The sequence below is a fragment of the Pistacia vera genome, unplaced genomic scaffold (assembly GCF_008641045.1).
Source record: "Pistacia vera cultivar Batoury unplaced genomic scaffold, PisVer_v2 Contig32, whole genome shotgun sequence".
Lineage (NCBI taxonomy): Eukaryota > Viridiplantae > Streptophyta > Magnoliopsida > Sapindales > Anacardiaceae > Pistacia > Pistacia vera.
Window position 1 is genome coordinate 272,971 of NW_022196135.1, and position 15,870 is coordinate 288,840.

General features: G+C 35.6%; 3 protein-coding genes across 3 annotated transcripts; all 3 read left to right on the top strand.

Annotated features, from left to right (window-relative positions):
• Nucleotides 1-3,072: 3,072 nt before the first annotated feature.
• LOC116136771 lies at nucleotides 3,073-4,647 on the top strand. The gene is made up of 2 exons (XM_031422443.1): nucleotides 3,073-4,443; nucleotides 4,542-4,647. The coding sequence occupies exon 1, from the start codon at nucleotides 3,267-3,269 to the stop codon at nucleotides 4,425-4,427; it is 1,161 nt and encodes a 386-aa protein (XP_031278303.1). The 5' UTR covers nucleotides 3,073-3,266; the 3' UTR covers nucleotides 4,428-4,443; nucleotides 4,542-4,647.
• A 3,677-nt stretch (nucleotides 4,648-8,324) lies between these two features.
• Nucleotides 8,325-9,996, top strand: LOC116136824. Its single transcript, XM_031422497.1, has 5 exons — nucleotides 8,325-8,542; nucleotides 8,633-8,720; nucleotides 8,816-9,270; nucleotides 9,363-9,624; nucleotides 9,708-9,996. The coding sequence occupies exons 1-5, from the start codon at nucleotides 8,537-8,539 to the stop codon at nucleotides 9,725-9,727; spliced, it is 831 nt and encodes a 276-aa protein (XP_031278357.1). The 5' UTR covers nucleotides 8,325-8,536; the 3' UTR covers nucleotides 9,728-9,996.
• A 1,448-nt stretch (nucleotides 9,997-11,444) lies between these two features.
• On the top strand, nucleotides 11,445-13,053 carry LOC116136769 (F-box/kelch-repeat protein At3g24760). The gene has a single exon (XM_031422438.1). The coding sequence runs from the start codon at nucleotides 11,656-11,658 to the stop codon at nucleotides 12,847-12,849; it is 1,194 nt and encodes a 397-aa protein (XP_031278298.1). The 5' UTR covers nucleotides 11,445-11,655; the 3' UTR covers nucleotides 12,850-13,053.
• The last annotated feature ends 2,817 nt before the right edge of the window (nucleotides 13,054-15,870 follow it).

Consider the following 15,870-nt stretch of genomic DNA (forward strand, 5'->3'; position numbering starts at 1 on the left):
GAATAAAATTTTATTTTATTGATTAATAAATATTATTTCAGAGAGTCAATTATACAATAATTGATTGACTATAGGATACATACTCTAACACCAATTATGAACTATTACTCTGTGACAAAAAGTTGTGAGATTGGTTTGTTCCATTTTGGATCTAAATGAGTTAAAATCCAGTAAATAACTAATAATCTAGTCTCCAATAGTTAACAGTAAAAGCTCATATTCACCGACAGAAGATAATCCACGTGTAAGTCATCCACCGGTACGACACCTACAAGAAGGCGGTTGCATCCGATCAAATGATCAATACCTCAATGATCTTGACTACCAAAATGACCTTTCAAAAAGTGCATTTCATTTCAATTTCAATTTCCATTTCCCCCTTATTGCTTCATATTTTTATTTTATTTTATTTAATTAAAACCTCCCGATTCTCACACCGCCTATATATCTAAAACAACTCCTTCACGCAACCTCTCTATGCATAAAAAAATCCAATCTACACCCATTGGAATTCAATCTCCTGTAATTTCTCCTCCCATCGCCTTAATTTTAACGCTTTCCATTTTTTCGAATTGATCTGCTTACTTCTGATTTCTTATCCAATTGTTAGGTATATTATCTTCATTTATTATTAGTTTATTCATTCATTTTTAGATTTTTTATGTTTATGTGGTTGGTGATGATTTAGATTATGAGTTAAAGACGTTGAATTTTAGTTTAAAACACGCGCAAATTTGAAATCAGAAAATATTTTTAAATTTTCTGGTTAATGTTTTTGATGATCATATGTTGTATTTAAATTTGTGTTTCATTACAATTACAATAACAAAAGCAAAACGGCAATGAAAACTTCCAGTTTATGCTAGGGTTAATTGCTATAATGGTTTCCTGAAAATGGGTTTATGGTTTATAATTTTGTTGTGATCATTTTAGAATCAAGTCTTGGATAAGAGTGGAATATGAAACGATTGGCAGATCATTGATTTTAGATTATATACAGCCTTAGTGGAGGAGGATTTTATGTTTGTAATTTGATCTTCTGGGTTATCTGCTCTGATTTGTATATTATAGGTTTGTTGTCTTTTATTAACTAGTTCATTTATCTTTAAGTAGCTTTGGTTGAGTTTTGAGAAATGCATATGAAAGGAAACTGAATTGATTTATTTATGCGCGTTTTGTGTGTTGTTTTATAATTTTTTGTTGTTACATTCAGTGTATACTGGTCAGTTACTTTGTAGGTGTCTAATCTATTCTTTAAATGACTACAAATTTGAAAATGAAATGTTTTCTTTGTAACGATCGCTTCTGCTTTCTGGTTTAACTGCAGGTTTTTGGACTCATTCACGATCTTGTGGCTGAGGACGTAGTTATAGCTTGTTTATTCAAGTCTTTAATCCTTCAGCTTTGTAGAACTATTTATTTCTGAACTGTTTGTCACATACTTTGGAGCACTGCATGAGTGTTTGCCTTGTGATCACAAAGTATAAAGATTTCATAGTTTCAATTGTAGCGCATAGAGATTCAGAAGGTTGCGGTAGGAAATCTGCATAGAGTGCTTGTGGTAAGCGTACATGCAATTATTGGAAACACATTATTAGCTGCATTTCAAATCACATTATTGTACGATGGATTCCCTTGCTGACTTCATTTTGTTTAATTCATGTTTAACCATGTTTCATATCTCACATTAGTGTTGTTTATTAGTTAGATTGTTAATGGTTGCAATACATATATGTATAGTTGTCCTATTCAATGGAATCATTTCACTTTGACCTTGTATACTGAAGTTTCATTGGAAGGTTATGCCAGAAAGTTAAGAAAGCTAGTATTTGAATTGATGGATTTATTGCGATTGCTTGATGGACTATGAGTCTGTTAGGGATTGGCTTGAGCAAGAAGGAAGGACTGGGCAGCATTAAAATTCAATGTGGGTTGTGGGGTTTCTTTCTCATTCCACTGATTGCTTACATACGCAATTCTAGAATGATTCAATCATGGTAAAATATTTCTTATGCATCTCAAAGGTACAGATGGGTTTAGATGAGGTTTTTTAGTTTCGCTTAGTCGTACTCATGGTAGCAGTTGTAGGCCTTTCTCCTTGATAAGGCTAGTTCATGTTTGGAATGCTGATTCTTCTTATTTTTGTTCTAGATAGAAGATGTTGGTCTTAGTAAGATGGTATTGAGACAATCATAGAAATAATTCAAGAAATAGAACTGCTGACACTTTGAAATTGATAGAATAATACTCTTTGATTGACACTAGTTGGATTTCAATTTCCAGGGTTTTCATGTGAAGAATTTGTGGGGTACTGTGTCTAAACTGAATTATTTTATGGCAAATTTGATGATGTACTGTGGGCCTTATTGCTTTTATGATTGAAGTAGTGCTGATGCTTAAATGATGATTCTGAAGTGGCTATCCAGCTACTCCTTGCTTAGTTAATTGTAGATAACTTATGTCAGAGAAGTCGTATTACAACTGGTTGGATCAATTTCCTAACTCAATATAGTTTAATAAAAATCATTATGTTGCAGCTTTCTTTTCTGGTTTTGGGCTTGGATTAGGCTTTAGAAAAGGCTAATCATGACAAATTCAAAGCAAATAGGTTTATTCTTTACATGGACTGCTTGCTGAACCAAATTATCTGATTTGAATTTATTATTTTAAAATAGGAAGCATGAAGAATTATGTTGAAAATAAAGAGAAGAATAATGTCCACTATAAAGACAGAATCCTTGCTGAAATGGGGACAATTACCTAAACAGAAGTTATACAATCTTTTTTAGTATAATCTATGCACAAATAACAAAAACAGTGAGACATAATCTGATTCAATATTGATTGGGGCTAGTGAATTATGGTGTTATAGATTGCATACCTTTTATGTTGTTTTAAGATCAAGAAGAGGGAAGTAATAAATTGATGTTGAATAGAAGTTGGTCAAAGAAAAAGTCTTTCTCTCTGCTCCACGTCTCCTGTGATTATCTTTGTTATTTGGTTCTCTTTTACTCGTCAATATATTTGTTTTCAATTTGAGTGACATTTGTTTTACCATTTTGAACTCAACATCTCATGAGTAAGTAATGATTTTGTGCATTCCATTTCATTTAGACTTGTGAGATTGGTACTGTTAAATATGTGGTTCAATTGCAAGTTTTGATGTCCAGCATTTGGTTGATATTTTTGATGAATGAACTATGTTTAGTGGTACTGGTGTTCTGATAAATTCAATATGTTTAGTAACTTAAAACAGTGCATGCAAGATGGCTGGTGTGAAACGAAGAATGTATACTGATTCAGATATTCATGCTCTTCACAAAGAATTGGATGAGGTCTCATGTCCTATCTGCATGGACCATCCACATAATGCTGTTCTCCTCCTCTGCAGCTCACATGAGAAGGGTTGCAGATCTTTCGTTTGTGATACAAGTTACCGGCATTCAAATTGTTTGGACCGGTTTAAAAAATTAAGGGAGAGTTCTAGCAGTGTGACTTTACCTCATTCTTCACCTATAAACTCTTATAATGCTAGTAATACTTATGATGTGAACTTGGCTTTGAGAACTCATTTCATTGAAAGTAATGGAAATCACAATCCTAATGGAAGCAATGGTTCACCTGTTGGATTTTCTGAACAACCAGGCGAAAATAATATTGAAAATGTAGGTAGGCATTTAGAAATTCAAGGAGAAGGTAATCTGAATTTGGAAATGGGGGACTCTGTGTCCTTGCGTGAGAGGATTGAACTTGAAGAGGTAGATGTGGATAGTTCATTAGAATCAAGCTTGAATTTGACATGCCCCATGTGCCGAGGAGCCATTCAAGGCTGGGAGGTTGTAGAAGAGGCCCGAAAATATCTTAACTTGAAGAAGCGATCTTGTTCCAGGGAATCATGCTCTTTTGTTGGTAATTACCAGGAATTACGTCGACATGCTAGGAGGGTTCACCCAACAACCCGACCCTCAGACACTGACCCATCTAGAGAACGAGCCTGGCGACGCCTTGAGCACCAACGAGAATATGGTGATATTGTCAGTGCCATTCGCTCATCCATGCCAGGTGCTGTTGTAGTTGGGGACTATGTAATTGAGAATGGAGAAAGATTATCGGCTGGAAGAGAAAGTGGCACTGGTGAAGTTAATGGACCATGGTGGACTACTTTCTTTTTGTTTCACATGATTGGTTCAATTGACAGTGCTGGCGAATCAAGGGCTAGGTCAAGGGCTTGGACAAGGCACCGGCGTTCTGCGGGAGCTTTATCCGAGCGTCGTCGGTTCCTGTGGGGTGAGAATCTTTTGGGTCTACAAGATGATAATGATGATGACGACCTGCATATATTGAGTGATGCAGGTGAAGATGCATCTCCAGTCCCAAGAAGACGGCGGCGTTTGACACAGTCAAGGTCTGATGAGGACCAGCCATGAGTGATGTCTATTTCTGGTAAATTCTGCTTCGTTACACGACTTTGATATCCACTGGAATTGTATTTCAGATTGCTTTTGGCTGACCCAAATGGTAATTTTACCATCAATTTCCAGTATTATGCAGAAACTGCCTCTCTTAAGGGGAGAAGATTTATGGTGATTAACATGTTTATCAGAAACCATCTACTTTGAGAGAAGGGAAAGCAGGGTCTTTCATTTGGAGATATATTGACTGGGATTGTTTTTAACCTTGATGGGTTTCTGCACGCATGGGAAAGAAAGAGAATACCAGATTAAAATGGTTTACTGAAATTTATGTCCTTTGTATCTAGTGTCTTATGATTTCAACTTTTGAAGTTGTGTTGTATTCCGAATTGGGTTAATTTATATTCCTGTCTGTCATCTCTTTTCGTTTCCATTTGAGCAATTCTACACCTTTTTTACTTGAGCAATAGTTTTAAATTAGTGGGAATGTTTGTTTTATGCATTTAAAGCTTCATAAATGCGGAGTTGTGAAATCTGATTTTGAGAATGACTCCGTCTCGACGACTGTTTTTCAATTGTCTAAATTACTCGATTACTAATTTTGTTTGGAACAGAGAATGTTGGAACTGGTCGTATATAGTATCAACATAATTTATGTCCATTTTCATGATTTAAACATTACCAAATATTTCTGAAGTGGAGAATGAGATTGGTGTCAAATCCAGTGAAAGAAGATTCGTTATCTGGTTAGAGCCACTGTTTTAAAAATCGGATCGAACCAGTCGGTCCAACTAGTTGGACTGGGAATCGGTCATGTGTCCGGTTTGAGTCAACTCCAAAACTGTTATAATACAATGAGCCGCTTTAAACCGTTTGAAAACTGGATAATTTTAGTGAACCTCCGGTCCAACCGGACCAGCGGATAAACCGGTCGAAATTTTAAAAACCCCTAAATCCCTAATACGCAACGTAGTCCTTTCTCTGTTTCTCATCTTCTTCTCTTTCTCAGTTTCTTACGAAAATTTCTCAGCTTTTTCTCTGTTCTCTGTGAAAATTTCTCACCTTCTTCTCTGTTATCTACGAAAATTTCTCTCTGAAGTCCCACCCAAATAGCAACTGAACTCTCTGAAATCACCGACGACATCTTCCTCCCTCGCCGGAAATCGACGACGACAGCTCCGTTCCTTGCTGAAAATCGATGGCGGCAGCTCCATTCCTCGATCCAGGTAATAAACACGCCATTCCTCGATCCAGCTTCAATAATCAATAATGATTTCGTTGCAAACTTAATCTGGAGCAATAATCAATGCGCCATGGCTTTAGTCATTTGTTCATCAAAAAACTTTTGACTGTAATCGTTGTATTCTGTGTAGGCTTGGCTGTGGCTGGAGGCATTTGATTCGCGATGCTTGTGTTTATTTTTGAGTTAGTTTGTTTATTGAGTAGCTGTAAGTCTACTTTGACAATTAATATCTAAATTTTATCTTTTTGTCGCATCTCTGTAATCACCCTTAATTGATGTTTGGGGAAATGCATGTATTATGTAGTTGTCCAATGTCCCATTGAATTTCTTTGTTTAGAGCATACAAAGGAGCCCTAATTCTCAAATATCTAGGATGTATTCTTCACCAGAAATTTAAGTGTCAGCTGCAAAGGAAGTGGATACTTGTAACTTTTGTTACATGGCTACAATATGATCTGTCTGAATTTTATTTCTCAAGAGCAGCTACCTCAAATATGAACAGGTGTAAATATATATGAATTTTGTTTCTGCGCACATCAAGAGGAGAATTAGGTTATTAAGTTGATGGTTCATGTGTAAGTATATATCATCAGAAAGTTTGACTTGAATTGGAGACTTATAATGTTTATGAGGATTGGTGGTACTGTAAAAAAAATTGTTAATATGATTCCAAGCAGTTCTAGAGTGCATTAAGTTGGATTTGAGGGATTTTGCAATGCTTAATGTACTCTGCCCATTAATTGCCCACATGAATGTGCACCAAAATATTGGTCCTAATAATTTTTGAATGCCCATAATATTTCCATTAATTGCCCACATGAATGTGCCGACATCATCATGATGTGTGATGATGTCATTGGTCCAACCGGTTAAATCGTGACCCGGCTATCAGAGTGGGTTGCCCTTCGATCCAGTTTTTAAAACAATGGTTAGAGCCACGAAAGTGTATATTAATTCGTTACATAAACCATTAGTCGGACCCAGCTTGTAAGAGACTAGAACGTTCTTGGCTGTCTGCCACGTCAATTTCTGTCCGGAATACAAGAAGATTGATTCGGGTGAATGAGCTTAGAAATAACCAACAAAGCATAGTGTTAAACGTAGAAGACGTGGAGTGGAGTGTTGCCACCAGATCTATACATTACAGTATTACAGTAGACAAATAGAAACAATCTCACAAACCATTTGTTGGATCCCAAATTAATTTATTATTAAGTAAGAGATACATATTCCTTAATGGAGACAGTTTCCTTGAAACTCTCCCCTTATTCCACATCAAACCCTTGGGACCATGCCACGTCAATCCAAAACCAAGAAATGGATGGTAGAGGCAGTGACACATCAGTCATAAACTCAACTGGGATCGCTCTCAAAACCGGTGAGAAGGAAAGGTAGGAGAAGCAGAAACACACACAAAGACAAAACGCAACAGAATAGACACAAACCACGAGTTGGTTCTCTGGTAATATTAATCCAGAGAACACCACAAGCACTGTGGATAGTGGAAGAATAAGAGCATTAATTAATTAGAGGAAATTTCTTATTCAGCTCAGCTCCCATGTGACCCCACTTGGTGACCACCCCCAATTAAGGCTAACACTATATGGTTTTCATTACGCAAAAATATCTCCTTCTTCACATGCTCACCCAACATATCATTTCAACATTTATTTGTCATTTTCAGCCACATAGACAACCCACTCACTTCCAACTCTAACCATTATTTTAACATAAAACTTCACTTGGCCTTGCTGGCCCCAAAGGAGCTTCATACATAACTTGAATCCCATAGTACAACAAGGTGAACGTGAAATAATTAGAATTATTTAATTATTGGGTCAATAATGTTATCAATTACTTGAACAAGTCTCTAAAAATTTATATTGATGATCCCAAGGATAAAAACAGAATATTTTCCTTCTTACTAGATTATCATAAAAAGTATTTTCGGATTAATGCATGAATATAACCCTACCCTTTATTAGGTCTTAATTTATAGGCCATCACATGTTTGTCGTAAATTTTTCTATCCACCGAAATTTGAATTGAAGCACGTTTGTTCAGGGCAAAAGAAAAATTAAAGTGAAAGAAATCCAAGACCTAAGAGCATTTTTACCTATTGTGTACTGCAATCACTGCTATTTGTCCCCCTAATAAATATTCTCAGTCGAATAATTTAGCTTCTTCTTCACATATTCTTTTTATTTCCTTGATCTGAGTCCAAACCAGAATATTTTAGTCAAGGTTCATGGAACAGAACAAGCAACGTAATATGTTTACTTGTATTTCTTTACCATGAAGAAAGCAAATAATAGAATTGAAGTAATGGTTGGCAACTTGCTATACGTTTTGGGATTAGCTGGGGCTTATTTACAATGATTAATATTACCTGAACTTACTCCAATGAAAGCGTAAGCGTTTACACTAACTAGCAGGCAAAAATTGAATTACAAAAGTAAATGGAAATCAAAATCAAATTCGTAAAAAGTGGCACATCATGAAGGGACCACAGAGATGAAACAAGTGTATGGCTAAGAGTAATGACACAAGGGCTAGTTCTAATTGGGTGCTTAAATTGACTAAAATCCTTTCCTTAATACCCACCACATGATCGTCTTATATAATACATTGGCATGTTACAAAGAATCCCAAGCCAACCTTCCTCTACTCACTGCCTAGTTGTCTCTTCATCTTCCTTAGATTCACCTCCATTTTCTTTGTCTTCTTCTCCCCCAAAACCCTCTTTGTGTAGACAGGAATCTTTTAGCATACAGACAGCACAGATAGATCTTTCATTGCTGTCCATTTGACCAATTTTTTTTTATCTCTACTCTCATATTACACTATATATAATTAGGACTCTCAAAATATCAAGCTGAACATGCAGGTGAGCAAAGTATACACATAATATTAATTAAAATTAATACCATTCACATCAAGGCTTATGTTTATAAATAATCACCCTGAATTGTAGCAGATTTTTCAATGGCTCTTGAAGGTAACACCTCAACAACCAAGAGACATTATTTCATCTTCTACGAATAGGAGGAGTCCTACTTATAATGGTAAGAAAAACCCTTTTTCATAATTTGCATTGCTTACATTATAATTAACTGGAAAATTAACTCTGTAATTTCTGTTTTGTTTACTATTTTATCAGGGAAAGATGCTAAATCAAAAGATATAATCTTATATAAGCATCGAAGAAGATCGAAGAGAATTGAGTACTGCTGCAAGCCATTTGCATTTTTATATAGAAAAGATGTTGCAAAGTCTTGTTTCTATAGCACTCTGAATTTAAGAAGAGTTGGAAGAGAAAATAGAAGGCCGCATTGGATCCATTCTATGAAGACAAAGAAAGAAGATATTGTTCAAGGATTAGGTAGCAGTAGTCACAAAACAGATTCAACAACTCATGCTGCAGCTGGTAATAAAGTTTTACCTATAACTGACTCCACATTATCATCCTCCACCAATACAAACCAGCAACAAAGCACACAAGAAAAAAAAGAAAACAAGCTTGATAAAACCAGAACAATTTCAAGAATGAAGGAGCTGCTTAGATGGGCTGCTGCTACAAAATCAGAGAAGGGAGGCAAATTTATTGGCAGAAAGGTACTACGATCTGGCCACAGTAATTTTTTTAGCTAGAACATAACTTTATAATGCAAATATTACTTATTTTTATATATTCTTTGACCCTCCAGGTTCTTCAGTTTCGCAATCGATCAGCCTTGAAAGCAGTACCAGATGATGAGCAGCTAAACATTGAATCTCCTAAGATAAGTTTCAGATGGGAGGTGGAAAGTTGCTCCACCACTTCATCTGTCTACTCTGGAATTTCAATGGCTTCTTCATCGAAGAATTATGATCACCAAACCAATACAGTATCTTTGAATTCAACTCCTATTCATGACATAAATCATTTCACTCCAAGAAAAGGAAATTGGATCACCACAGACTCTGAATGTAAGATCTTCACCCCTCCACATACATCTCTCTCTGCATTAATCCACTTGAATATGAAGTAATTCTTTAAATTCTTTGTGCAGTTGTGGTGCTAGAGCTATAAAAGAAAGACCTAAAGAAGCTGAAGAAGATATGATTGATCTTGCATGGAATTGAGTCAAATTCAAGTACTATGGGCAATTGTTATAACGAGTATTGGTAGATGGGTTTGGTTCTATTTCTAGTTATGTGGAGATGCTAGAGAGAATTTAATTGTGTAAACATCAATGGAAGGATCTGAAATGTAACGAGTATTGGTACATTGCATGCATGCTTTACCTAATTAACTGATTATATCTTCCATTAGCATTAACAAGAAAAGCGGAATGTCTGGCGTAGATTAACCTTTAATATTTAGGAATTGATGTTCAATATTGGACTCATCACCTAACGCATAAACATATATGTTCATTATCTGTTCAAGGGTCTAATGTCCATTGCTTTCACTTGTTAAAAGCTAGCTGTATATATCTTCATAATATTAAATGAAGAATTATATCGATTCCAATAATATCATATTGATTAATTTCGTTTCTGATAAATAAAACTGTACCCACTCCACACCACATCAGAAACACACAATATATAATCTGAGACTCAGAGAGACTCTCTCAAACATTAATTCTTATTCCTCTAAGAAGCTACATTTTATAATGCGTCTGACCTGTCGGATATAAAGTTCATATATGTTTAAGAGAGTTAATGACTTTTTCCCACTCAAATAATGGTTTAATGATAAAATTTTAAAATATCATTTTAATATTAAATTTATATTTCGACGACGAACAGAAGAAACTTGGTCTAGGTGTGAGATTTGAAGAGAGAGATCAATAAGTCTTTTGGTGGTGAATGGAATTGGATTTGGTGGTTGAGATTGATTGTAATTTAACTTGGAAGGGGCGACTAAGAAAACCGTAGTTGCTCAATTGCTGGTGATTGGCGGGGTCGACGGGAGTTGGGTTGAGGGGTTTTGGTGAGTGATGATTGGGGAAGAAAATTGTGGTGGTGTGGGTGCAATGATTTCGTAACGAAAACGAATATAAATTTAGTAGTAAAATAGTATTTTAAAAGTCTGTATGTGGAAAAATATCATTACATATTATTTAGGTGGAAAAAAGTCATTTACTCTGTTTAATCCTGCCACCATTTTGGCTTGACAATCGGGGACATTGTCTTATATTATGTCTATGAAAATTAGACTGAAATTTGGACCATATATAATTTTTTTTCTATTTTTCCCACATGAATTGCCTCAAATCTAATAAAATAACGATGAGTTTGAAAGATTATTTCCTTTTGGCTGATATTCAAGTATATATGTGTTTGTATGCAAAAGCAAATTAAACATTTATTGTTGTATGTTCTACTTCTAATGGACATTATTCATTTCGGAAATGTTAAGGAGAAGAATGTGCAAGTGGGCCATTTATTAATGGAGAGTAAGACAGTAAGGGTGAAGCGATTTTCAGCACGGGCTTGGCGTTGGCCCAGCATGAACTTTTCCATTTCCAATTTTGCTCATTTACTTTTTGTAGTAATACCGACAAATCATAACACTGTAATCTAAACATAGTAAACTCGTATCCATTATGGCATTATCCACCTATAAAAAAAAAGCCAACATCATTAATTGTTAGTCGTGATAACTTGGAAATCTTTTTCACAATCTTTTCTTTACAAATCATCAAATATATGAGCTTCGTACCCTTCTTTATATTTTATCATAAATTCTCAATTATTTGTCATTCTCATGAGCCATACCATTGGCTTTACGTAGATCCAGAGACTGAGTCAATCTGAAGCAAGGCATGAAAAATACGAGTTAAGAGGCATTTGTCTCGACTATTAACTCATTTGAAAACGAAAGCAACCAAAGCCACATATTTTAACTTGCCCATCTCCTTCATCTCTGTATATTTCTTTCTCATTACCGCTCTAATTCTAACTAATCCCAACCACTTCTGCCCTCTTTCTTCTTCGAGAAAAAAAAAAATGTCTGATCACAGCCCTTACCCCAATTTCAACATCCTTAGCGTTGACGTTTCTGAACAAATTCTGTCACTGCTTCCAATCCCAACTCTAATTCGCGCCTCTTCTGTCTGTAAATCTTGGCACTCCATCATCTCCACTCCTTCTTTCTCCTGTCTCACGCGCTCCCTGCAAAATCGACACCCTTGGTTCTTTCTCTTCGGACTTCACAACACTAACTCGAAGAATAATCAATCTTTTGCCTTTGATCCCGTTTCCAATTCTTGGTTTCAACTCCCTGCAACTCAGGAGTCTCCCGGTGGTTGCTTTATTGGTGCTAATGGGTACTTTTTTACTACCACTCCAAGATTCAGTTACTGTAAGATTTTGAAGATGTTTTGGCGTCTTACTGCCCCGCTTAAGTTTTCTAGAATTAATCCTCTTGTGGGTGTTTTTTATGATGATGAATCTTGTAATTCTTCTTCCGGGTTTGAGGCTGACGTGCCTAAGTTTATTGTTGTGGGTGGCGTGAGGTTCATCGGTGGGTTGGTTGATATTGAGGACAGATTGGCTGTGGAGATTTATGATCCCAATTTGGATTCTTGGGAGTTATGTCCGCCTTTGCCGGCGGATTTCCCCTCAGGAAATTCAAGTCAGAACTTGTCTTCTGCATTGTTTAAAGGGAGATTCTATGTATTTGGTATCTATTCGTGTTTTATTTCGTCTTTTGATTTGAAAAATCATGTTTGGAGTGAGGTACAGACTCTAAGGCCTCCTGGGGTTATTTTTTCTTTCTTGATTGCTTGTCAAGATATGCTTGTTTTGGCTGGAATGTGTAATGCGCCACATGGACCGTCGTTTAATCTGTGGAAGATTGATCAGAACAGCATGGAGTTTAGTGAGATTGCAATTATGCCTCATAATTTTCTGTATGGTTTGGTTGATAGCGAAGAGGATGATAAATTTGCAAGCTTGAAATGTGTGGGGCTTGGTAATCTTATATATGTGTTCAATGAGGAGTATCATAAGAAGTATCCTGCTTGTGTTTGTGAGATTAGTAGCGAGTCTGGTAAGTGTAGCTGGAGGAGGGTGCCTCAATTGCCATTACCCGTTAATAAGTTTCATAAGGTCATTAGCTTTTGCTCAATGGTTTCACTTCATGACATTCTCAACCATGAGGAGGAAGAGATTGGCCCTGTCCTAGCTATGTCCGACTGAGAATTCATCTATTTGGCATGAATAGACCTTGATTTCCTTCTATCTTGTGAATGATTTATGTTATTATAGCATCTTAAATAGCATTAGCTTATTTATTGTAGGCAAATAAATGTAGTTCCTATATTATCTGTTGGTGACCACTTGTATTGAATAGATCGCAGCAACTGCCTCTTCAGAAGAGTTCTTTTAATTAGCTTTGAGTTATTTATTTAGTGTATATGTTTTGTATGAATAAATTCATCTTGTGAACTGTCTCTATGAAGGAGTGTCTTACGATAAGGGATATGTTGTGATCATAAGGGTTATCAAAATCTGTACATTTTTTGCTGACTTTTGTAGTTACTAGTAAAAGAAAATGACACGTCCCTTTGATTTACTGGTAATTTAAACTAATAATTTATGGGCTTCATGTTTTGGACATTTAAGGATGACCTTAGTCCATTGATTTGTGCAATATCCATTGCATATCAGTTCTCAGAACTAACAGCTCTGATCTCTTTCAGTGGGAACTATTCTTTATTACACTTGGAGAGGTTTTGTGGTCGACGACCTAGAACTCCACTGAATGTCAAGTTCTTAATTCCTAACCTTAACTTCAGAATATCTCTATTATCTTAGTATTACCTGTACTGTTAATGGAAGCTTTACTGGTTTTTTTCTTTTTTGTCAGGTCCTTTATTTTACTAGTTAGAAGTTCACAGACATATGTAATTTGTGCATGTGTTCACCAGCACATGTATGAGCATGTTCTAGACAGTGTATTCTAAAGCGGTTTGGACTGGCAAGCAGCTCCTGCTGTGTCTAAAAACCATGTTTCCTCAAAGCCAAGTTCCACTTTGTTGTAACACAAACTAGCTAGTTCCAGTTAAGTTAAGGTGATGTTTAGTCTCACCAATGACATGAGCTGATTACCACTCTGTAGAGGTGGCAAATATACACACCTTGATGGCTCAGAAGATATTGTAGAGTTGTTTGATAATGTAGTAATAATATATCAAGACAAACTTTAGTTGTAATAGTTTTTTTATGACATAATGCTGCTTGCAAAAATGTGGCCCTGTTGTGAGCCTTACAGTCTTAAAGAGTTTTGGACTTGCACGCAGATGCAACCCTTCTGGCCATTGTTCAAAATCAATGCTTCTCTAACTCAGCTTCCTGCTTGTAATAGCACCAACAAACAAGTTCAGTTATGCTGATGTTATGTTTCACTGTATACATAAAGCACAAGCTGATGATACCACTTGGTAGAGGTGGTCAGAAGACTGTCTTAATGGCTCATTTTGCAGGATTAAACCACCATGCAAATACACATTGGAACCACCTTTAAAGCTATGTTACTGCCTTGTATTTTATGATTAAGTTATTCATAAGGATTATCTTTGAGTTGCTTCTGATGAAATCTTTGTTCGTGTTGAGGTGAAAATATAGCAACATCAAGGCTTCTTGCTCACACGCTTTATGGGTTAGTCCTTTTTGCTCTGTTAAACACTAGTGAAGACGAGTGTATTCTGCTTCTTCCCTTTTGTATTTTAGTGAAGGAAGGAGGATATTCATATACTGCTGTTAAACGCCAACCATTTTCAGTTTCCAATTTCCAGTCACATATGAATTTATTTCTCAAAATTTAATTTCATGACAATGTTGCACAATTCAACTGATGGGTACGAAATTACGGTATATACATAAGAAATGGGTATGTTGATGCTACTGGAATGAGGCGTTTCATTAGCTGTTGTCTGCCCATTTTATAAAATCTCTCATTTTGCAATCCTAAGAAGATTTTTTCTGGGGATGGAGATGATGAAATTGGATTAAGTCAGGTGTTTTTATGGGCGATTAGCCTGATTTATTTACCTTCTATAAACCTCCTAGAAACTGTAGGGTAATGGTGTTTCAGATCCTACCGTTTACTTAGTCACAATTATTTGTCCAAGTACTTTATCTTCACTGGGAAGGCTCCATCTTTTATAAGTTCTTGATTAAGTTGATTCTGACTAGCTGAAGATCTTACCTATGATTATGAAAGCAATTTGCGGAAAACTTGAGGATGTTTAAAGTTTAAACTACTGTAAGCTTGTGTATTTTTTTATCATTTAATAGTTGATTCTTTCTTCTTTAGTTAAGTTTCGTGTGTTTAGCTTGAAGTTGGCTCAGATTTCTGAAAGGAGAAAGCGTTGTATGCGGCCTTTTATGAATTGTGCAATGATTTATTCCATGAAAGTAATTGGGGTGAAATGATGAATGGATCATATTGTGCGGTTTGAACATCTTGAATGCTTTGCTTTACAGAGACTTATCCATTCGTTCATGCAGGCTTATCAAAATGATTCAATGAATGTACTGATCTCCAGTAACAATTATACTAAGCATTTATAGTTACACCATCTATCACCAAGCACAATCTATGACTTGGTTTGGCTATATCATTGTCACTTTGTTCGTATCCTTCTCCAAGAAACTGCTATACAATTGAAATTTTGCCTAAGCAGGGATCATTTTATATGAAAATTTTGTTTTGTTTTGTTTTTTTTGTTTTTTTTTTTTCAGAATTTAAAAGTGGTACTTGTGCCATTAAAATTGTAGTACATGATTCATGGTTTCATTCTCATCCCCCGACTGTCAAGTTGATTTATGCATAAAGGTGTTGGTTATATGCATGAATATTCATCACCTGTAAATTCTAAAACTCAGCCTGAAACATGCTTAGCTACCAACATACAATCAATAAATCAGTAACTATAAAATTCACTCTCATCATCCACCTTAAATTTTATCATCATTCATAACATTTAGGGTGCATTTGGCTCAGGGAATGTTGAATTATTGGAAAGTTAGATTCCATTGAAGATTACTGGGAATCTTTAGAAAAATGTATTTGGTTTGTTGGAATAAATTAGTGGGTATGCTTTATTAATATGTTTGGTTGGGAGAAATAAATTGGTGGGTATGTTATTTAAATTACTGAATTATCCTATAATTAAATATTATTATTATATTATTTTTTAATATTGATTATTATTT

Excerpts from the sequence above, each read along its gene's own strand:
- LOC116136824 (XM_031422497.1), top strand. Across the intron at positions 9,271-9,362 it reads GCAAATTTATTGGCAGAAAG|GTTCTTCAGTTTCGCAATCG; the intron begins GTACTACGATCT and ends TTGACCCTCCAG. Across the intron at positions 9,625-9,707 it reads GATCACCACAGACTCTGAAT|TTGTGGTGCTAGAGCTATAA; the intron begins GTAAGATCTTCA and ends TTCTTTGTGCAG.
- LOC116136769 (XM_031422438.1), top strand. The coding sequence starts at position 11,656 with ATGTCTGATCACAGCCCTTACCCCAATTTCAACATCCTTAGCGTTGAC.
- LOC116136771 (XM_031422443.1), top strand. The coding sequence starts at position 3,267 with ATGGCTGGTGTGAAACGAAGAATGTATACTGATTCAGATATTCATGCT.